This window comes from Pelodiscus sinensis, chromosome 6 (assembly GCF_052426305.1).
Source record: "Pelodiscus sinensis isolate ZL-2025 chromosome 6, ASM5242630v1, whole genome shotgun sequence".
NCBI classification, from domain to species: domain Eukaryota; kingdom Metazoa; phylum Chordata; order Testudines; family Trionychidae; genus Pelodiscus; species Pelodiscus sinensis.
The window spans coordinates 116,796,008-116,816,559 of NC_143057.1; the positions used below are offsets into that span (position 1 = coordinate 116,796,008).

The following is a 20,552-nucleotide window of genomic DNA, read 5'->3' on the forward strand; positions in this document are numbered from 1 at the left end:
GAAGTGAAAATAAGGGTTCCGCGAGAAAATTCCATTACACTCACATTTAATGATTAAAAGAAATTAATATTATGTGATTTTTGTTTTTACATATGTACAATTAAACTAAATGTTGATCTCATGACCAATTATAATAAATTAGCATTTATTATCCTTACTTATTTGTGGTCTGCTTTTTCATCTCCATATATTAGATTGTTATTAGATGTTCTGCAAAATTGTTTAGCATTTAAAAGGGTTCCGTGGCCAAATAAAATTGGGAAACACTGCTTTAGAAGGACCATCATGTGGCCTACCCAAGATTATCAGGAGATCAGATTCCGGTCCTAAGTAAACGTAGTCTGGAAATCCTAAATTTTAGTCCTTGCCCAGATCTTAACTCATTGTGTGGCCTTGGGCAAGTTATTTAAAACTTTCCAAAAGCATCTACTCATTAAGACACTTACAGCCTGATTTCCACAGCTGATGAAAGTCTGAATGCAGTTGAAGTCCATGGGGGCTGCAGGTGCTTAGTACCTTTGAAACTTGGGTTCTGTGTATCATAACAGGCACCAAAAATGAGTGGAGACTTTTGGAATTGTTGTCCTTGATCTCGTTGTGTCTTGGTTTCGCCATCTGTAAAATGAAGATGATAATGTGTCTCTACCTACAGAAATTTAAGCAGTTAATTACTAAAATTTAATCCCCTGAGAAAGAGGGTACATCTAGACTGCAACTGGTATCCTGGAAAAACTCTGATGCATCCAAGGAACCCGTCCGATTTTACAAAAAAAATGTCGGAAAACCAGATGCATTTTGTCGGCATCCCTGTAAACCTCCTTTTACCAGAAAGAAGGGATGTTCTGAAAGAGGGTTTTTTCCCTAAATTTGGCCCCAGGTAGGTGGGCCAAATTTCAGAAAAGCCTCTTTCAGAAGTAAATCGGAAAAAGATACACAATTTGCGGTTTCTTTTTCCAATTTATCTCTGTAGTCTAGACATAGCCAGAGTCACAAAAGCCTAGTAGTTATAAATCCTCATCTGAGATCACTTTATGTAACCCCTGAGGAAAAGAAACTATGTTGAAATTTAACAAATGACCACTCATTTGGGAGCCTCCATTTTAGAAAGTCCAGCCAGGACCTGCCTGTCAAAGGTGTAGCATAATCTGAGTTCCTGCTGATGGAAGAGAGAGGTGCTCAAAACCAATGTTCCCTCTAATTTTTTCATGTGCAGAATACATTTTGTTATGTGCACCCGGTCATGTATAGATGAGCACCACCAGCAGAAAAAACTCATGCTTCTGGCAGTGGGTGCTGTGGGTGCTCTGCTACTCAGCTGGACAGCACTTGAATCTCTCTTGGGTGGCTGCCCAAGCATCCTCAGTTTAGCGAGAACCCTGCTCTCAGTACCTTTGAAGTTTCTGAAAATATGGGCTGCTGCCTCTCACTGATTCAATTTCCTCATCCATAGAATGGCGATGATACTAATTCTCTGCTGTGAAGATTGATTCACCAGCACTTACAAATTACTTTGAGATCCTGCAGAGAGACTGTGCTTAGATACAAAGGCACAAGGCACCTGATAAAGATAGGTGGATAGAATGGTAGGTGGATGAAATGCACTGTAGAAATCCACAACATCACTATTACCCTACAGCCATTCAACTTTCTCTTTTTTCAGTCTGAAACTTTGTTTTATATTTATGTATCTTATCCTGTTGAAACACTCTCCCATTCTGTTTTTATTCTCATCCTATTCTGCCATCTAGCTGCTGCTTTCTGATTTGCTATTTATTCTTTTAAAATTTAGATAGATAGCCAGCAGCATATGCATCTGTCCACATAAGCTATGACCTCCCCAAATACTGCTATTGCAAGTTAGCTCCTGATTTTCATGTATATATTCTTATATACATGATGCCTATGCATACACCAGGCATGTTGCTTTCTAAAAGTCAAGTGGTCTATCCCAAATTATTCACATGTAGCGAGCTTCCCACCAAAAATACTGGAGCAAATTTGTTTTAAATAGAAACTCTCATCTGTGTATTGTCAATTACTGTATTTTATTTACAGACAGAATCACATCCTAAATTTGAGACATACATAATTTTATGTTACACTCCAGGAGGTGTGGGCAGCCTTATTGCGCCCCTCTCTCATTTTTCTGGAGTGAGCCCTGCAAGATGGTATCCCCATCCATCTCTCCCTCCAATCCCTCTGGAAGTTTTCATTGGGCCCCTGTTTCACTAGCCTTCCCCCGCCTCCTCCCTTCTGCAATCCCAGCTGGCTGCATGCCCTCTAGCTGGTTCATTTCTGAACTACACACATTCTATTTCTTCACCCTCATATCCCACCCCGACTTCCTACCAGCTATGGAAGGTGAGGAATCCTGATGAGCCAGCTTCTACTCCACCCTAATTCCACAGCCCACTGAGAATATCAGATGGCAGCTCCTTAATTGAGCCATGAGCATGGACATATGCCTGCCATGGTACACCCCTATTCCTGATGCCTGCCCCTTTTGTAGTGTGAGAGAGACCCTGGTGCATGCCTACTTTGCTCCTTTTCCACCTTTTGTTGAGGTTCTTGCTGCAAGTCTCCCTGCACATGTTCATTTTTGTATATCCTATCCATGACCCCCATAAAGTCGCGAGACCTCGTCATCAACCTCCTCCTGGCCCTGCCCAAAACACCAGGGCTACGTCTAGACTGGCATGATTTTCTGGAAATGCTTTTAATGGAAAAGATTTCCGTTAAAAGCATTTTCGGAAAAAAGCATCTAGATTGGCACTGACGCTTTTCCGCAAAAGTACTTTTTGCGGAAAAGCGTTCGTGGCCAATCTAGATGCGCTTTTGCTCAAAAAAAAGCCCCAATCGCCATTTTCGTGATCGGGGCTTTATGGCACAAAACAAATCTCAGCTGTCTACACTGGCCCTTTTGCACAAAAGGGACTTTTGCCCAAACGGGAGCAGCATAGTATTTCCGCAAAAAGCACTGATTTCTTACAGTAGGAAGTCAGTGCTTTTGCGGAAATTCAAGCGGCCAGTGTAGACAGCTGGCAAGTTTTTCCGGAAAAGCGGCTGATTTTCCGGAAAAACTGGCCAGTCTAGACACAGCCCAGGAGGAGGATGCTGTGACTATGGGGACTATTTCTGCTCCTCCTTGTGTCTCACGCATCGGAGCAGAATATATCTGAGCAGCATCTGCTGGCTCCCTGGATTGTTTTGAGGAGCAATGAACATTGTCTGGGGTTCTCTTCTTGGTGTCTCCCTCTGGATCCCTCCTTTTGAACCTATGACCTGAACTCCTGAACCTGTTTTTCATTCGTTGCCCCCTACATTCACTTAGAACCAGGGTCCAGTGATCCCTCCAGCAAGGCTGGGGAAGGAGCCTTTAGAAGCCCACTCACCTCCCAAGATTTCCAGTAAGGCATCCCCTAGTCCAAATCCCTGCTCCTGAGGTCTGCTTGTGCTTCCAGATTTCTCCATGCTGGCTGTAGTTCAGTCTGTACCAGAACACTGTAGAGTTTCCTGCATGGTAACCCGGGAACCATAACACTAGGGAGGCATTCTCGCCCTTGTGCACTGTCACTGCTTTGTTCCTCCGCAGTACTACAAATTCAACAGACCCTGCTATAATTCATTTTATGCCTCCCATGGTGATGAATGCCTGAAAAAGATACCAAATATTCTCACTGCCCTCTTTTTCATTTCTGTCTTTCATGCTATATGGTTTCACCTGCTTGCATTCCTCAATTCACCACTCCTTTTTCATTCTTTTCAACCTGAGCCAGATATACTGGTGGACTAGTCTTGTCCAGTTTGTAATAGGGATCCTCACAACTGATTTTTTTGAAAGGGCTGTTTATCTGAGACATATTGTACGAGTGCCTGATCTCTCACTTCATGCTCCTTGCCAGAAGCTTGGCCATCAAAGTATCATTTGTCATTTTTCACTGGACCTCCACTAAATTAAGCAGGTCACATGTCTAAACTGCAATTTTATTTTTATATTTCAACTTTAAACACTTTTCAAGGTGAGATTTTTTGGGGGGAGGTGGGGGTTGGAATTTGTTAACTGCTCTGTTTTAGCAAAATTCTGTTTTACTGATATTTTAATTTCTGTGTTCTTTTCTGAGTCTCAGCCAGCCTAGATACCGATACCTCTACTGCTACACTTAAAATATTCTTCTGAAAGGCAGTGCTAGCTGCTGTGTTACTCATTTTTCCTTTAGTTTCTTAGATATCTCCCTTCCCTTTTCTTCTCAACACACTTTTTAACACGCTCGCTCTATCTCTGATTGTCATCTCTTCCAAGCTCTGCAGTGTTCTTAGAGTCTGTGCAAACTTCCTTCTAGCTTCACATTTCTTTTCCTTAGATCACTCACTTCAGTTTTTCATTGTGATGTCAATACAACCTGCAAGCAGCCTAACTTGCCAGAATGATGGATTTATTCATCAGATTGGTTAAACAAATCTTTATTAAGGCAAAACACTCAGCGGGTGGGAACTCAGTGGTATAATCTCATCACAGTCGCTTCCAGCACCTGATAAAACAGTTTCAACCTTCCTTTATTACACAAATTTGTTTATAAGTCTTTGTTATCTTTTGTTATATATATGTATTACATAAGAACATAACAATGGACATACTGGGTCAGACCAAAGGTCCATCTAGCCCGGTATCCTGTCTTCTGGCAGTGGTTAATGCCAGGTATCCCAGAGGAAGTGAACAGAACAGGGACTCATCAAGTGATTTATCCCCTGCCACCCATTCCCAGCCTCTAACAGAGGCTAAGGACACCAATCCTATCCATCCTGGCTAATAAGCTTTGATGGACCTATCATCCATGAATTTATCTAGTTCTTTTTTGAACCCTGGTGGTCTTCACAACATCCTCTGGCAAGGAGTTCCAAAGTTTAACTGTACATTGCATGAAGAAATACTTCCTTTTGTTTGTTTTTAACCTGCTACCTATTAATTTCATTTAGTGACCCTAGTTCTTATGCTATGGGAACAAGTAAATAACTTTTACTTATTCGTTTTCTCCACATCGCTCATAATTTTATAGACCTCTATCATATCTCCTCTTAGTCTTCTCTGTTCTAAGCTGAAAAGTCCCAGTCTTATCAATCTTTCTTTATATGTCAGCTGTTCCAAACCCCTCATCATTCTGCTCTTTTCTGAACTTATTCCAGTGCCAAGATATTTTTGAGATGAGGTGACTATATCTGTACGCAGTATTCAAGATGTGGGCATACCATGGATTTATATAGGCAATAAGATATTATTTGTCTTATTCTGCATCCCTTTTTACATGATTCCTAACATTCTGTTTGCTTTTTTGAGTGCTGCAGCACATTGAGTGGATGTTTTCAGAGAGCTATCCACAATGATTCCCCATCATTTTATCATATAGTTAGGATTATGTTTTCCAATAGGTGTAACACTGCATTTATCAGCATTAAAATTCATCTGCCATTTTCCAGCTACACTAGAATCTTTTCCAAACTTCATTCAGAGCAGTTTCTGATTGCTGAGACTGACTTGATCTCCATGACATGTGGATTGCTTCTTATTGCAATTACTTACTAGGGGTATGTCTACACTACCTCGCTAGTTCGAACTAGCGGGGTAATGTAGGCATACCGCATTTGCAAATGAAGCCCGGGATTTGAATTTCCCGGACTTCATTTGCATAAGCGGGGAACCGCCATTTTTAAAACCCCGCTGGTTCGAACCCCGTGCAGCGCGGCTACACGGGGCACGAACTAGGTAGTTCGAACTAGGCTTCCTAGTTCGAACTACCGTTACTCCTTGTGAAATGAGGAGTAACGGTAGTTCGAACTAGGAAGCCTAGTTCGAACTACCTAGTTCGTGCCCCGTGTAGCCGCGCTGCACGGGGTTCGAACCAGCGGGGTTTTAAAAATGGCGGCTCCCCGCTTATGCAAATGAAGCCCGGGAAATTCAAATCCCGGGCTTCATTTGCAAGTGCGGTATGCCTACATTACCCTCCTAGTTCGAACTAGGAGGGTAGTGTAGACATACCTTGGTACTATGGAGAAATTTAAAAATATTTCAAAAATTATTGTATGATAAAATCTTTAGAACCTCTACAGACAGAAAGTTTGCATCTCTGTAAGCTGCTGGCAATAATGCCTGGGAGATTAAGCCAGTATTACGGGGTGAGTGCAGGCTGATGATACAGGAAAGATTGGCTTCCATATTGAAAATAGGGTTGCCAGATGTCTGGTTTTGAACCGGACAGCCCGGTATTTGAGCTTTCTGTCTAGAAAACAAATTGAGAAAATACCGGACATATAAATGTCCGGTATTTTCCAATTAAGGAAGTTTTATTATTATCATGAGTATCAGTACATAGTTGCGTACTGCTTGAGCATGTCTACCAGGCAGAGAGGAGGGAGGGGGAGCGAAGCCAGGGCCAGTGCCAGACTCGCCTATACGCCCCACCGGGACCGTGCATGGGACGGGCAGCACCCCAGGATCTGTGTGTGCCTGGGTCAACCGGTTCCCCCCACACACACTTCCCCCCCAGCCAGCCCTGCTGCCCCCGACCTCCTCCCAGCCAGCCCTGCTTCCCACCATCCAGTTCCCCCATTCACCCCCACTCCCCCCAACCTCCCCCAGTCATCCCCACTCTTCCCAACCCCCCTCCCGGCCAGCCCTACTCCCCACCAGCCGTTCCCCCCCCCCCCAATCTCCCCCAGTCACCCCCACTCCCCCCGACCCCCTCCTAGCCAGCCCCGCTCCCCACCAGCTGGCCCCCCGCCGGCCAGCCCCACTTCCCCAACCCCCTTCCAGCCAGCCCTGCTTCCCGCTGGCCAATCCCTCTCCCACAATCTCCCCCAGTGTGATGGGGTGAAGGAACCCCGCACAGCCGGGAGCGAAACCCGGGAAGACAGAGTGGGCAGGTGGCCAGCTCTCCCTGTGGCGGTGGGGAAAGCGGCAGAAGCCGACCCGTGCCAGAGCAGTGACGGCGCCTGGAGGTGCGGGCCGCTGAGCACTGGGGCAAGGACGCTCGGGGCAGATCTACAGGATGCCGGTGCATGCGCCCTGGGGGCAGGCCGTAAAGGGGACTGGATGCCCATGAGAGGAGGGTGTCCAGCGCAAGGAAGGGGGGCGGTGACGGGCATGGAGGCAGGTGAAAGACCACCGGGCCAGGGGAGAGATGCCCGAGCAAGGACCTAAGAGAGGGGGCGAGGAAGTGGCATGTGGCGGGCAGAAGGAACCCTGCCTGCGGGCTGGCGAGTTTCAGCAGTTAGCCCCTTCAGCCAGGTGGGGGAGGTGACTGCCCCCACCTTAGAGCCCTGGGCTGGACCTGGAGAGAGGGAGGGCCCAGGTCCCCCTCACACCCTTTTCTGGGCATTGTGCGCTGCGGGGATCAAAGGTAACCCCGCCTCCAGGATCACGGCTTAGACCAGGGGTGAGGAGAGTGGAGAGAAGGGGACTCCTTTTGTGGACTCCTTCCCACCCAGTCAACCCCACTCCCTCCGACCCACTCCCGGCCAGCCCCGCTCCCCACCGGCCGGTTCCCCCCTGGCCAGCTCCGCTCTCCCCAACCCCTCCCTTCCAGCCCTGCTTCCCGCCAGCTGGTTCCCCTCCCCCAGCCGGTCTCCTCCCCATCCCATTCTGAGATCACATGTGTTCGGTATTTTTTGAAACCCATCTGGTAACCCTAATTGAAAATAACACTAGAGAGACTGCTGCAAGACTCCCAGCCAGGAGGAAATAGTTCTCAGTTGGGAGAGGCTCACTGAATTCTTACAGTGATAGAAATGTAGCCGTGTTAGTCTGGTGTAGCTGAAATAAAAATTAGAATGCACCAATTTCAGAGGTGAATGCTCTAAAGACCCCAGCTGTCTTACCCATTACAAAGATAGCTTCCCCAATTATCACCTCTAATACCATTAGCTCACAGACATTTACCTTCCCCCCTCCCCCGCATCTCCCTTCTGTTCTGAAATGTGATTTGTCCTTTTCATATGTGTTCATTTTTTCTTAATTGTATCCTTTGGTATATATGGTTGTGACTATTTTCTTCCACTATTTGATCTGAGGAAGTGGGTCTGGCCCACGAAAGCTCATCATCTAATAAACCATCTTGTTAGTCTTTAAAGTGCTACATAGTCCTGTATTTTGAATTCTTACAGGGCAGTGCTGTGATAATTGAGCGTGAGAAAGGTTGACATACGAGCTTCTTGGTGAGATCTGATGGTAAAGATCCAGTCATCATGATATGGAAAAAGAAAGAGCCCATGATGCCTGCCATGAACTGCTACCATTGAAAATACCTTGGCGAAGACTCTGCATACACACTGAAAAATCTTTTCTTACCTCTACATATTCTTAGAACTTAATTGAACAAGTGTCCATAAATAGTCCACCTCTGAAATTGGTGCATTCTAATCCTGTCCTCCACATTCCAGAACCTGTCCCAAGCTTAATGTCATTTGTAAATTTTATAAACATACCTTCCACTGCTTTTGCCAAGTCATTAATGAAAACATTGAATAATGCTGGACTCAAGACAGTCCCCTGCAAGACGTCGCTAGATATGTCCTCCCACTCTGACAGTAAGCCATTGATGAGTACTCTTTTAGAAGTTTCAATCACCTATGCACTCATTTTATAGTAATTTAAACTAGATATTTCTCTAGTTTCCTTTTGAGCATGTCATGTGAAAATGTGTCAGAAGCTCCACTTTATTAAAATCCAAATAAATCACATTTACCGTTTCACCCCATCCAGTAGTCCAGTTATCCTGACTAAAAGAAAATTAGATGTACTAAACAAAGAACAGAATCAGTTTTTCAAGGAGTATACAATTCACACATATTTATGGACACAACTAGTGCCACCAAATTACCATGAGGAGTATGAAAGTAATTTTGTAGCAGGGACAATTTATAACCACATATCTATTAGGGATGTCAACGAGTAGTTGACTAGACGATTAACTGATAAGCCTAGGCTGAGAAATGCAGAGCAGCCTCTGTCCATGGGGAGCTCGGACCCCCATGGACAGGAGCTGCTGCCAAAGCAGCCTCCGTGGCAGGCCCAGGCTCACTGTGGACAGAGGAGACTCTGTGGGAGGTGGAGCAGCCTGTGTCTGCGGAGAGCTTGTACCCTCTGTGGACATGAGCTGCTGCTGGAGCACCTCTGTCCATGGGGAGTTTACATCAGGCAGCAGTGTGAGGCAGCAAACGGCCAGTCTGTGCAGGGAGCTGGTTTTTAAACTGGCTCCCCTCATAGACCGGCTCCTGCCTGGCACCCTGTGCTGCTGCCTCTGATATGGAAACAGCAGCATGAGGTGGCAGGGGTCTCCCTGGGAGTGGAGCTGAGAGTGCACTGGCTGCCAGCCCCACCCCTGGGGCTATAGAATAGTTGAGTAGGCACTAAGATTAAATGTGGTTATTTGACTATTCTATTACTCGCTATCTAACATCCCTAATACCTACTTTCTGCAAGAGTGCTACAGAATTCTTCTTGCATTCCCCACTTCGAATTTTTGTGATTGGTGCATAATGTAGGGAGCTTTTTATTAATTATTCATGAATTATTATTAATGAGTTCAGGATACTGAACTTCCAGTATTATGATTCTATGATATTAATTGCTGCAATTAGAGATTTATTATGAAATTGTTCTCTTTTATAGTTTGGTAGTGCACAGGACCCTTACTCCAGATTCAGACAAGTAACAAGAAAGATCTGGGGGGTTTAGTCGTGGTCCACTTGCTTGGTTATATCCCGTGCCCGCCGCATCCCTAGAGTTGGATGCATTTCAGGCTCTGTGTGATTCTTTGACATAAAAATATGTTATATCAATGTACATGAATTATAAGTTTGAATTCACACAGTTTTGTCATTTTCTTAGAAGCTGGAGGTCTCAGTATCTACTGGGAAACCCCAGCTCTTCTAGTTTTAATCTTTCGCATTAGATTTTGAATTACCCAAATACATGTTATTTGGAAACGGTCCCTTGGTGCCCATATCGTCTCTCTTCCAGCGCAGCACCACCACCACGCTCCCTAACTGAAATCCCATCCCAATTCCTAAGTTTCCCGCGAGACTACGAGGTTTCATGAGATCTCCCAGCAGCCTTTGCTCTTCCTTTTCCCCGGTGCGGGCGGCCATTGAGGTGAGTTTGTTATGGCTGCTGCGTCTGGCTGCCTCAATCCACCGCTCCTCGGCGCCATCCTGCTCTGGGAGTCCGAGAACCGGCACCGGGCGCCGAGGGCGTAGGCTCAGCCGCCTGCCGGCACCGATATTTCCGTGCCCGGGGGCTGCCACAGGGAGGACGGGGGAAAGGGGAGCAAAATGGTGGACTTGAGTGTCCCCCGCATGGAGGCTCCGAAAGACCCGGATGTACCCGCTTGGGTGAGGAGCCAGAGGGACACAGGGCGGCAGTTCCTGTGTCGGGGAGAGAGGCCGCGGTGAGGGGCGTGGAGGTGAGGTGAGGGGACCGGGCCGGCTCACTGTAGCGGAGGGTGGGGATTGGATTGGCTCACTAGCGGGATAGGGGGAGATTGGGCTGGTTCATTGTAACCTCAGGCGCTCTCTATACGTGGCACTAGAGTGGGTAAGAGCCCTACGCACCCACCGCTGAGTTGTGCGGGAGAGTCAGGCTGCCCCGCGCTAAAAACAGCACATTAGCTAGCAGGACCATTTGCGTTGCGTGTTCTTACGCCCAGTGTCATGGCTGTAGTATCTTGAGCACCCTGGTGCCCAATGCACTCAGGCTGAAATGTTAGAGCAGATTTATATCTGAACCTGTTGGTGGACTAATGTTTTAGAGAACCAGGGTTACAATTACAAGATGTCTGAGTGCATGTATGTATATATGGCTTATATAAGAAGTTTTCCGTGTGGAAATCCATTTCCGATTACACAGAGTATCCTGGACAGAACCCACTTCATTCTCTAGCAGGATTCAGGGAAATCCAGGATATTTTAGTATTGTTTTACAACTTTGATATAGGTGAGAGGATTATTCTAAGAGGGGTGGTTGAGATTCTGTGGCCTGCACTGTGCAGGGGGTCAGACTAGATGATCATAATGGTCCCTTCTGACCTTAAAGTCTATGAATCTATGAATAAGCCAAAATGTGAGTGGTTTGTGAAAGGAGTAGGTTTTAAGGGCATATTTATAGTGTTTACCCTCTGCAAATATGCATTAGGGTTTATATTCTAATTTGTATTAGCTGATACAGGAGCTGTTCTTAAAAAGTTGCTTTTATGAGAAGATTGTGACTGCAGTGATGATTTTCTTGGGTTGTTTTGGGATTAGTCATGAAAGGAAAATGGATTTCTGTGCAGCAGCTCTTATCAGCTGTCTCCACCACACTAAGAAATAGCATATTAGATACAACTTTGAAATATTCTTCATTAATGTTTTCACAGTTAAGATTGGAAAATGGTCCGCTACTCACTTGATCCAGAGAACCCTACAAAATGTAAGTGATTTTTAAATGTGCATTGCACTTGCCAGAAATTGATGAAGAAGCTCTGTAACTTAAATTTTAATTTTTGTTTCCTTAGCATGCAAGTCAAGGGGTTCTAACCTTCGAGTCCACTTTAAGGTATGCAGATTGTGTGCTTGGATTTTTTTTCTGAGATTATAAGGAATAAAAAGAAATGCTTTTCTCCATTGCATTTTGGTAAAGCTACTTATTTTGTTGTTTGTATGCTTAGGGGTACAGACTTCTGAAGTGTATTAACTTTTAAATATCATTAAAATTTGGCTGTTAAAGAAGTCATTTATGCCCATCTTACCTATGTCCTACTAATTGTCAAGGCAAAATATTTGAATAATTGCTGTGTAATATCTGGCTACTTATAAAAAAATGTTCTTTAGGTTTGGAGAAAGTGTTGTGTGGCTGCAGTGATGACTTTCTTAGGACACCTTTGGATTAATCATGAAAAGAAAATTGAATTCTGAGCAGCTACTTTTCCATAGATTGTTTAATCAGTCATGCATCTTCTTAATTTGATAGCTATTAATTCACACACGCCCTTTAAATTTTGTATATGGCTTTGAAATTAACATGGTTTCCTTGATTTTTTTTTTAATTATTATTTTGGTGCAGTTCTGAGAATAGGGATTAACTAGAACTTGGTCTCCTGGCTATTTGGCTCAAAAGTAATGGATGAAATAGTATTAAATCAGCCAAATCCCCACCATAATACAAGGATTGCGTTATTTGAATACTTTGTATCTGAACTAGTTGTTGAATATTTGTAACTTTTTACACTCCATTTTGGCAGACATTGTCCAAATATCACTAGTGGTGTATTTAATAAAGACTGTAGTCAAGGGTGTGGTCACAGTTCCTTGAAAGATGTGGTCCTATACTGTAACCTAAAGGAGCTGCTGCTAGATTATACAAGAACCACAGAACTGCCAATTGAAGTGGCCAGTGGATGAGCTCATGGGAGTAGGAAGTACAATATTTATAAGCCAGTTCATGATTGTGGAATTCACTAGCAGACATATGTCTGCTAACCTCTTTGCATTTAAACTAAATAAATATTTTTCTTTGATTTTATTAAGCTCTGCTGTCACAAATTAAGGCACAAAAATAAACTATTTTGATAAGGGTGGTCTTAGTAGAACCAAGATGAGGGTGTGTTCCTATGGGAGGCATGGAAGAGTGTTTGTGGAAGGAACAGAAGGTGTGGGCCTGTCCCCCATGATGGTGGGAAGGTCGTGATCCCCAGCCTTGGTGTGGCTGTGTGCTCAACCAGGATTGTAGCTGCTGGTCCCCACCTTAGCTCAGCTCTTGCTATGTAACCCCAGGCCAGGCCCCACCACTACTCTAGGAACTGCTCTGGGGGATGGGAGTGTATGACCCTAAAGAGTTTGGGGGCCACTGGCCTAGATGGAATGCAACAGTACTTAACATTGACGAGAAAAGAGAAGCTTACGCATGAATGAACAATATTTGTCTGTTTTGTTGCTAGAATACTCGTGAGACAGCCCAAGCTATCAAGGGCATGCATATCCGAAAAGCCACTAAGTACTTAAAGGATGTGACCCTGAAAAAGCAGTGTGTTCCCTTCCGTCGTTACAATGGTGGAGTTGGCAGATGTGCTCAGGTAAGAGTTGAAATTGAGAGTCTTCCCAAATTCCAATCTTATGGTAGAAGAGGGTTAGGTTACATTGTGTGTATCCCACCATTGGTGACAAAAAATGCTGTGTTTAGATAAATAAAAAATAAGCTCAGTCTAGTCCAGTGGTCCCCAACCTTTTGGGGCTGCCAGGCATCCGGGGGCGGGGCTGCTCATGCACCACGCGTCCGGGGGCAAGGCTGCAGATGTGCCACAGGCCTGGGGGTGAGGCCATGCATGCGCCAGGGGCCAGCACCAGCATGTGCCGTGCGCTCGAGGCAGGGGCCGCCCATGCGCCTTGTGTCTGGGGCCGGCACCAGCATGCGCCCGGAGGCGGGGCCGGCCCAGATTGTTCCACAGATGCACTTAAATGCCCCAGCGGGTGCCATGGTGCCCATGGGCACCATGTTGGGGACCACTGGCTAGTCTAATGAATATAAGCGGCCATATAACTTCCCCTACTTGACAACCTTTGCTTAGGAGATCTAGTCATTAACAGAGCTGTAAGTCAGAACTAATGTATTCGGACATAGGCGTGGCTGATTTCATTTACTGCACTCATGTTTAAAAACAAAAAAAGTGTACACAAAGCCAACTTGGACATTTGTATAAAATGAGAAGACATATTTTGTCTGGATACTGGTAAATGGGAATAAAAAACTTTTGGGGGGGGGGTAAATGCATCTGGAAAGGAAATAATTATTTTGGTGCCTTGGTTGAAAAAGCAAAAGGACTTAATTGTTTGGTTTAGAATTGTTTGTTAGAGTCGTGTATTTGTGGTTGCTGTGATGACTTTCTTAGGACACCTTTGGATTAACCATGAAAAGAAATGTGTAGTCTGAGCAACCTTTCAAAAAACAAAACAGGTGATTGGTCTTGTTTTGCGTACAACTAAACTCTTAATGTTGTTCCAGGCCAAGCAATGGGGCTGGACACAGGGGCGTTGGCCTAAAAAGAGTGCAGAGTTCCTGCTGCACATGCTCAAAAATGCTGAGAGTAATGCTGAACTCAAGGTAGGTTAAAATGCAAATGGATGTGTCCAGTTTAAAATAGTGGTCCCCAAACTGTGGGGCATGCTTGCAGGAGGCATGGCAGGCCCTGGACCAGTCCCCATGTGGGGACCCGTAGTTAACTCTAAGTTTATTACACATTGAAAACTTGTATTTTGTTTATAATGTTCTCACTAAATTGTAGTGATATGTGGTGGCAGTGATGACTATCTTAGGACACCTTTGGAATAACAATGAAACAAACTTCATGTCTGAGCCATCATATTTTTGAATATTTTTTTGTAAAAGGCAGTGAGCAGTTGGTTACCTGTTAGTGAACTCTTCCATTTTATACGGGTTGAACCTTGCTGATCCGGCAACCTCTGGTCCGGCTTGATTTTAGTTAGTGTGGTGTCCACTTATCATTGATGTTGCCAGGTTACAGCCACCAGTTCTGGTGCTCAATATTCTGTGCTGCTGATTAGTTCCATTTACCCCTTACTGTTTTCTAAAACCCAGTAAGCAATTGAAGTGTTGGCAATGCTGCCAGACAATACTGACATCCCATAGTTGGGCAAATTCTCTGGTTCAGGGTACGTCTAGACTACAGGCTTTTGTCGACAGAAATTTTGTCGACAGTAACTGTCGACAAAACTTCTGTCGACAAAGAGCGTCTAGACACATTCAGTTCTGTCGACAAAGCAAGCTGCTTTGTCGACAAAACCCTGTAGTCTAAACACAGCCCTACATGTAATAACACCTTCTGTTGACAGAACTCTGTTACCAGCGTCGACAAAACGGCTGAGTGTAGACGCAGGTATAGTTTTGTCAACAAAAGTCTACTTTTGTCAACAAAACGCTGTAGTCTAGACACACCCTCAGTGTTGACCATGGTACTGGACTAGAGAGGTTTAACCTGTAAATACCTAAAACTGCTATGCACTTTTGTGAGATTAGCCATGATAAAATAGCATGTTTCCATTCATAAAATTTTTCAGTTTTATTCACCAATATTTCACAAAAATATTTCTTTCATAGAAGAAAATAAACCGAGACTAAATCTTACAAGTTTCTATTGCTTTTTTCAGGGTCTTGATGTGGATTCTCTGGTAATTGAGCACATCCAGGTCAATAAGGCCCCCAAAATGCGCAGGCGTACCTACAGAGCTCATGGTCGTATCAACCCCTACATGAGTTCTCCCTGTCATATTGAGATGATCCTCACTGAGAAGGAGCAGATTGTTCCAAAGCCAGAAGAGGAAGTTGCTCAGAAGAAAAAGGTAAGATAACAAGTTTGAATTTAACTTGCGATTTTCGGATCAAATGGTTGCTATGATCACTCGTAGCCCATTTTTGGAATAATCATGAAGAAAATGCATTGTGAGCAATATGAAGTATTACAATTTAAATACAACCGAACATGGAATGATTCTCCACAACTTCACTGAAAAAGATGGTTTCATTTGTGTGCCTTTCAGTCTCTGATTTAAAAATAGTACTTGGAATTGTTCCTGAAAACTTCATGATGATGATGTCCGGATAAAGAGAATTATTTGGTTGTATTAAAATGGCTATCTATTGAAATAGTCTCAGTAAAAGGACAGCTTGTTAAATAGAACAGAGTTAGGGTGTTCCCCTTTCTAAGGTTTTCATATCTTTCCTGTGAAGATGAGAATAATGGCCTTACAATCTGCAATGTTGTAGCAAAGTTGGTCTCAAGAGACACAAGCTGGGTGAGGACCAACTTCTATTAAGACAAGCTTTCAAACTACTAGGAGCTCCTCTTGAGGTGTGGGGAAGGAGCTAAGAGTGTCACAACTAAATGTAAGGTCAAACAGATAGTTCATAAGTAGTTAGCATATATTCCAGTAAGGAACACTCCAGGTGAACTGACCTGTTGAAGTATCCTTATAGGACAAAAGGGGGGGGATTATTGGGTTACTGACTTTTTGTAATCATAAATCGTAAGATCATGATTTTTAGTGTCTACCAAAGTTTAAAATAATTCTATGCTTGTCTTTTTAACGTGTTTTGCATTTTTGAGGATGAGGGTGGATAGGTCAGATATAGCGTGTTGGTATAATATCCTTGGTAGGTCAGACTTCCATTCTTCCCTTTTTTATTTTTCAGATATCTCAAAAGAAGCTGAAGAAGCAGAAACTTATGGCTCGGGAGTAAATCTGACATAAGATGTACATAAATAAAAAAGAAAACTTAGATTGTATTGTATGCAATCTTTTTTTGAGGAATTGACTTTTTTCAGGGTTTTGCTTTGTTGAGCATAACTGATAATATTTACCAGGGTTTTTTGCCCTACTTAAATATTTGCATGTTATTATTTTGGATTCTTTAAAACTCTGCTTTCAACATCTTTAATGTATGTACCTGGTAAATTGACTTGCATTCATGCCATGCTACATGCAAGTGCAGCACAAAGTGGGCAATATCAAATACCACAGGTGAGTCTTTACGAAGAAAAATTGAATACTTCAGCTTTTCCTAGAATTCCCTACTATCAAAACTTACCATGCTTTTTAAAAAGGCTTGGAAGTATAAAGATCCTCAAAGAGCATTTACCACAATTCATCGCTACATAGCTTCAAATCACTATACTTCACATCCATTCATTGAGAAAAGCCATAAATCTGCAATGATGATGCAATTATCTTAACTTTGAGACCTGACCATAGAACATAGACCACTAGAACTGGAAGCACCAGTTTCATTGAGTCCAGTCTCTTGCCCTCATGGCAGGACCAAGCACCATCTAGACCAGGGTTTCCCAACCTATGGGTCGCCATGACATTTGAAAAGGTCCCCCGCTGGGCTGCTCCGCAGCTGGCTTAGTCTTAAGGAGCCAATCAACTGAATTGAATACCATTTCAGTGACTCAGAGAGAGTAGGAAAATATCCCTGGAGGTGGGGGGAAAGAAGTTAGAAAGCTAGGGAACCTAGAGAAGAAACAGTGCTCAGCTCAGGTAGGTAGGAGTGAGGGGCCAAGTGTCCGGGGGTCTGGTTGAAAGGTTTCCAGCCACCCCAGCCGGGGTTCTTGTGGCTGGCGTTGGCCAGCCAGGACTCTATCCTGGCCAGCTTGCAGTTGTGGGGAGGGGCAGGGTGCCCCCGCCACCCTGGCTGGGATTCCCACGGCTGGTGGTGGTTGGCCAGGACTCTTCCCTGGACGGCTTGCAGCCATGGGAGGGGCTGGGGACTCCCCACCGCCCCAGCCGGGATTCCTGCAGCTGGCGGTGGCCAGCCAGGACTCTGCTTTGGCTGGCTTGCACCTGCGGGGGAAGAGGGAGGCGGGGTCCCCCCACTGCCCTAGCTGGGTTTCTCACTGCTGGTTCCCAGTGGGGAGTGGTCTTGTCTGCAGCCGCCCCAGGGCTACCTCTGCGCTGGTGAGCTCTGAGTGCCAGGCCTGGGTGGGAGGCAGCTCAGGCCTATTGGTGTAGTCTGGGAAAGGGGCTGGAATGTGCTCTGTGGGCCTGGGGGTGAGTGCTGGGACTGTGCTGGGGCGGGAGTTGCTAGGGTAGGAGCTGGGACTGCTGGGGCGGGAGTTGCTAGGGTAGGAGCTGGGACTGTGCTGGGGGGGGAGGTTGCTAGGGTAGGAGCTGGGACTATGTTCAGAGCCTGGGGGGAGGGACTGGGACTCTGCTGGGGGAGGGGAGGAATTGGGTTGCAGCGGGAGGGTGCCTGGTTTTGGGGGAGGGGTGAGTACATTGGGATAAAGCAGTGGGCTGGGGTGCCTGGCTCTTGGGGAGGGGAGGGGCATTGAGTTGGAGCAGAGGACTGGGGAGTACCTGGTTCTAGTGGAAGGGGATTGGGTTGGAGCAGGGGAGCTGGAGGGTGCCTGGCTCTGGTATAGGAGAGGGGCTATTTTAGTAAATTTTGTGATATGCATATGTTTGCATATATGCAGCCGCGCTAAGTTGCGGCCCTTTGCACGTCCTGTGGGTATCATTGTGGCCCTCGGGGCTTCCAAAGTTGAGTAGCCCTGATGTAAATAACAGCCAGTAAATATACGCCGTCTCAGACTTATTGCATCGCACAATCATAATACCTGTAAGAGCTTTTGTTAGTAAAGCAGCAATCTGGTGTTTGCTTGGCGCAATCTTACTGTGTGCATGGGTTTTTGTTATTAATACAGCAGGGAATTGTAAATTTCATTTACAAACTTATTGGATAGTCTATGCCCTGCTGTGTTAGTTTCCTAACATTTGTCTACGTAGTTGGAAGTACCCCATCACCACCAAATGCTGCACTTTGGATGATTTTGTTAGTTTAAAAAATGCTTCATCCACCTCTTATACCTGGATAGGTGGTCTGTAGTTGACCCTTATCATGACATCACCCTAGGTTTTTTGAACCCTTTTAAGCTAACCCAGAGACTCTCAACAGATCTGTCTCCTACATCCATCTCCACATCTGTCCAAGTATATACATCTAATATATAAAGGAGAATCTTTGTAAGTTTGTGTGCTAATAACTTGGGCGCTACAAGAGCTACCGCAATCAAACTTTGCATGGGATAACCTTTTATCCAGGAGAAGGTTTTAAGGTACTTTTGGACCCGATCGGGCCCGAGCTCAAGCTGTAAAAATAAAAGTAACCCACCATGCTGCACTGAAGGGGCCGCCCCGCCACCCTAGGTCCCATACCCGCCACCTGTGGACCCCCCAGCACCGTCCGGGACTCGCCCCCTCCTGACTGTGAGGTTACATAAGCGACCCTCTTTCTCTCCCCTCACTCCGCGCCAGCACGCAGTGCCCCAACCCTCACGCACGCAATGGCTCAGGCACCCACCCTGCCTTGTGTGGCACCTGCAGCCCTCGGGAAGGGGGGTTGGGGCGCCCCTCCCGTGTATAACCTCCCCCGCCCCCTCAGGGATGAAGCAGACCTATATTTTAATCCCTATAGAAATCAGCGCAACTTTTCTACCATTCAAAAAAAGATAATGGACTACTGTTTTTCTACATTTTGTTCCTCTGGTTTCCCAAGCAATGCTGGGTAACTCCAGCTAGTTTTTAATATGTAAGACAACACTCCCTGTTTATCCCTCCTATCCTTCCTGAGTAAGCTGTACCCTTCTATATCAATATTCCAATTGTATTATACCACCAAGTCTCTGTGCTACCAACTGTGTCATAGTTTTGTTTATTAGCACTTCAAGTTCTTCCTGCTTATTACCCATACTACTTCCATTTGTATATAGGCATCTAAGATACTGATTTGATTTTGCCTCCCAAGTCTGCCTTGTCCCTCTTTTTTTCTCTGCCATTATAACCTATGCTCCCTCCCATATCTGACCCAACTCCCAGGTCTTCGTGTTCTTCACTTAGCTGTGAGCTTTGGTCATCTGCCCCGTTGAACCTAGTTTAAAGCCCTCCTTACTGCATTAGTCAATCTGCATCCAAATACGGTCTTCCCCTTCCTTGAAAGGTGAACCCCATCCCTGCTTTCCAGCTCTTGGAAAAGCATCCTGTGGTCAACCTTTGGTCACTCTCAGCAGGAGCTCCATCTGTAAAAATAGCTACAACTTTTCAAAACTTCCATTTTCTCAACCACACCAAAAATAGCTAGACTACAAATTATGGAAATGAACATTTTAAGTATTTGGTGCCAATAATGCATGCCCTGGTGGTGAAAACAATATCAAGAATGTACCCCTCGTAGATGCCTCTCTAAGATCCTTTGCCTTGGTCTCTAGAACAGTGGTGCTCAACCTTTTTTAATTTGCAACCCTCAGGCCTAGGAAAATTTTGGTTGAGCAAAAAAACCACCAGCTGGAACATTTTGGTTGGGGGTCCCCTTTAATTTCAAGTGCCGGTCTGCTCCCCCTGCTGTGCGCACGTTGGACACCAAGCCAAGAAAACAAAATAGTGACCGGCCTGGCACTGCAACCCGCCACGAAGACACCACTGCTTTAGAAGACGTGTCTGCATTGAGTTCTTGCAGGCTCAGGGTTATAGAGTAGTTTCAAATGACAGTTAACATTCCATTTCACTGCTTATATTTACTGGGTTTGGTAGGATAGAAGTGAAATCTGAGGCCACGGGAAATGCTGCATAGAATACGATACAAAGATATCACTGAAGCAAAGAAAAACAGCAGAGTGGCTTCAAAGTGAGCATATTTGTATTCTGAAGGCAAATGCAAGCAATAAAGGTACTAAACAGTAGACTGCCCCCTTGATCTTCGGGCTGACTCATCAACATTTGGAAAGTGTACTGGTTGGAGGTAATCCTATATTTATGCCCGCATGATAGACCCTATTAAACAAGTGAATTTGTCTGTAGAATGCCTTTGCCCTGGCCCTTGGCAGTAAGTTTGGTGACCACTCATGCCAAAGCGTGGGATAGTCCTGAATTGCAGCTGAATGACTCCAGGTTCACATTTGTCCCGAAGTGCCGACAGGCTCAGGGGCAGCACCAGCCTCTTTCAAAAGGAGCTGGAC

General features: G+C 45.1%; 1 protein-coding gene and 4 non-coding genes across 5 annotated transcripts; all 5 read left to right on the forward strand.

Annotated features, from left to right (window-relative positions):
* Nucleotides 1-10,079: 10,079 nt before the first annotated feature.
* Nucleotides 10,080-16,320, forward strand: RPL17 (ribosomal protein L17). Its single transcript, XM_006136738.5, has 7 exons — nt 10,080-10,144; nt 11,406-11,458; nt 11,544-11,584; nt 12,966-13,100; nt 14,027-14,125; nt 15,190-15,381; nt 16,232-16,320. The coding sequence occupies exons 2-7, from the start codon at nt 11,419-11,421 to the stop codon at nt 16,277-16,279; spliced, it is 555 nt and encodes a 184-aa protein (XP_006136800.1). The 5' UTR covers nt 10,080-10,144; nt 11,406-11,418; the 3' UTR covers nt 16,280-16,320.
* LOC149524206 (small nucleolar RNA SNORD58) lies at nt 11,256-11,322 on the forward strand. Its single transcript, XR_016349993.1, has one exon. It is a non-coding gene; the product is annotated as a small nucleolar RNA SNORD58 (small nucleolar RNA).
* LOC112543668 (small nucleolar RNA SNORD58) lies at nt 11,882-11,948 on the forward strand. The gene has a single exon (XR_003086886.2). It is a non-coding gene; the product is annotated as a small nucleolar RNA SNORD58 (small nucleolar RNA).
* LOC112543667 (small nucleolar RNA SNORD58) lies at nt 13,893-13,959 on the forward strand. Its single transcript, XR_003086885.1, has one exon. It is a non-coding gene; the product is annotated as a small nucleolar RNA SNORD58 (small nucleolar RNA).
* LOC112543669 (small nucleolar RNA SNORD58) lies at nt 14,317-14,382 on the forward strand. Its single transcript, XR_003086887.1, has one exon. It is a non-coding gene; the product is annotated as a small nucleolar RNA SNORD58 (small nucleolar RNA).
* Nucleotides 16,321-20,552: the final 4,232 nt, after the last annotated feature.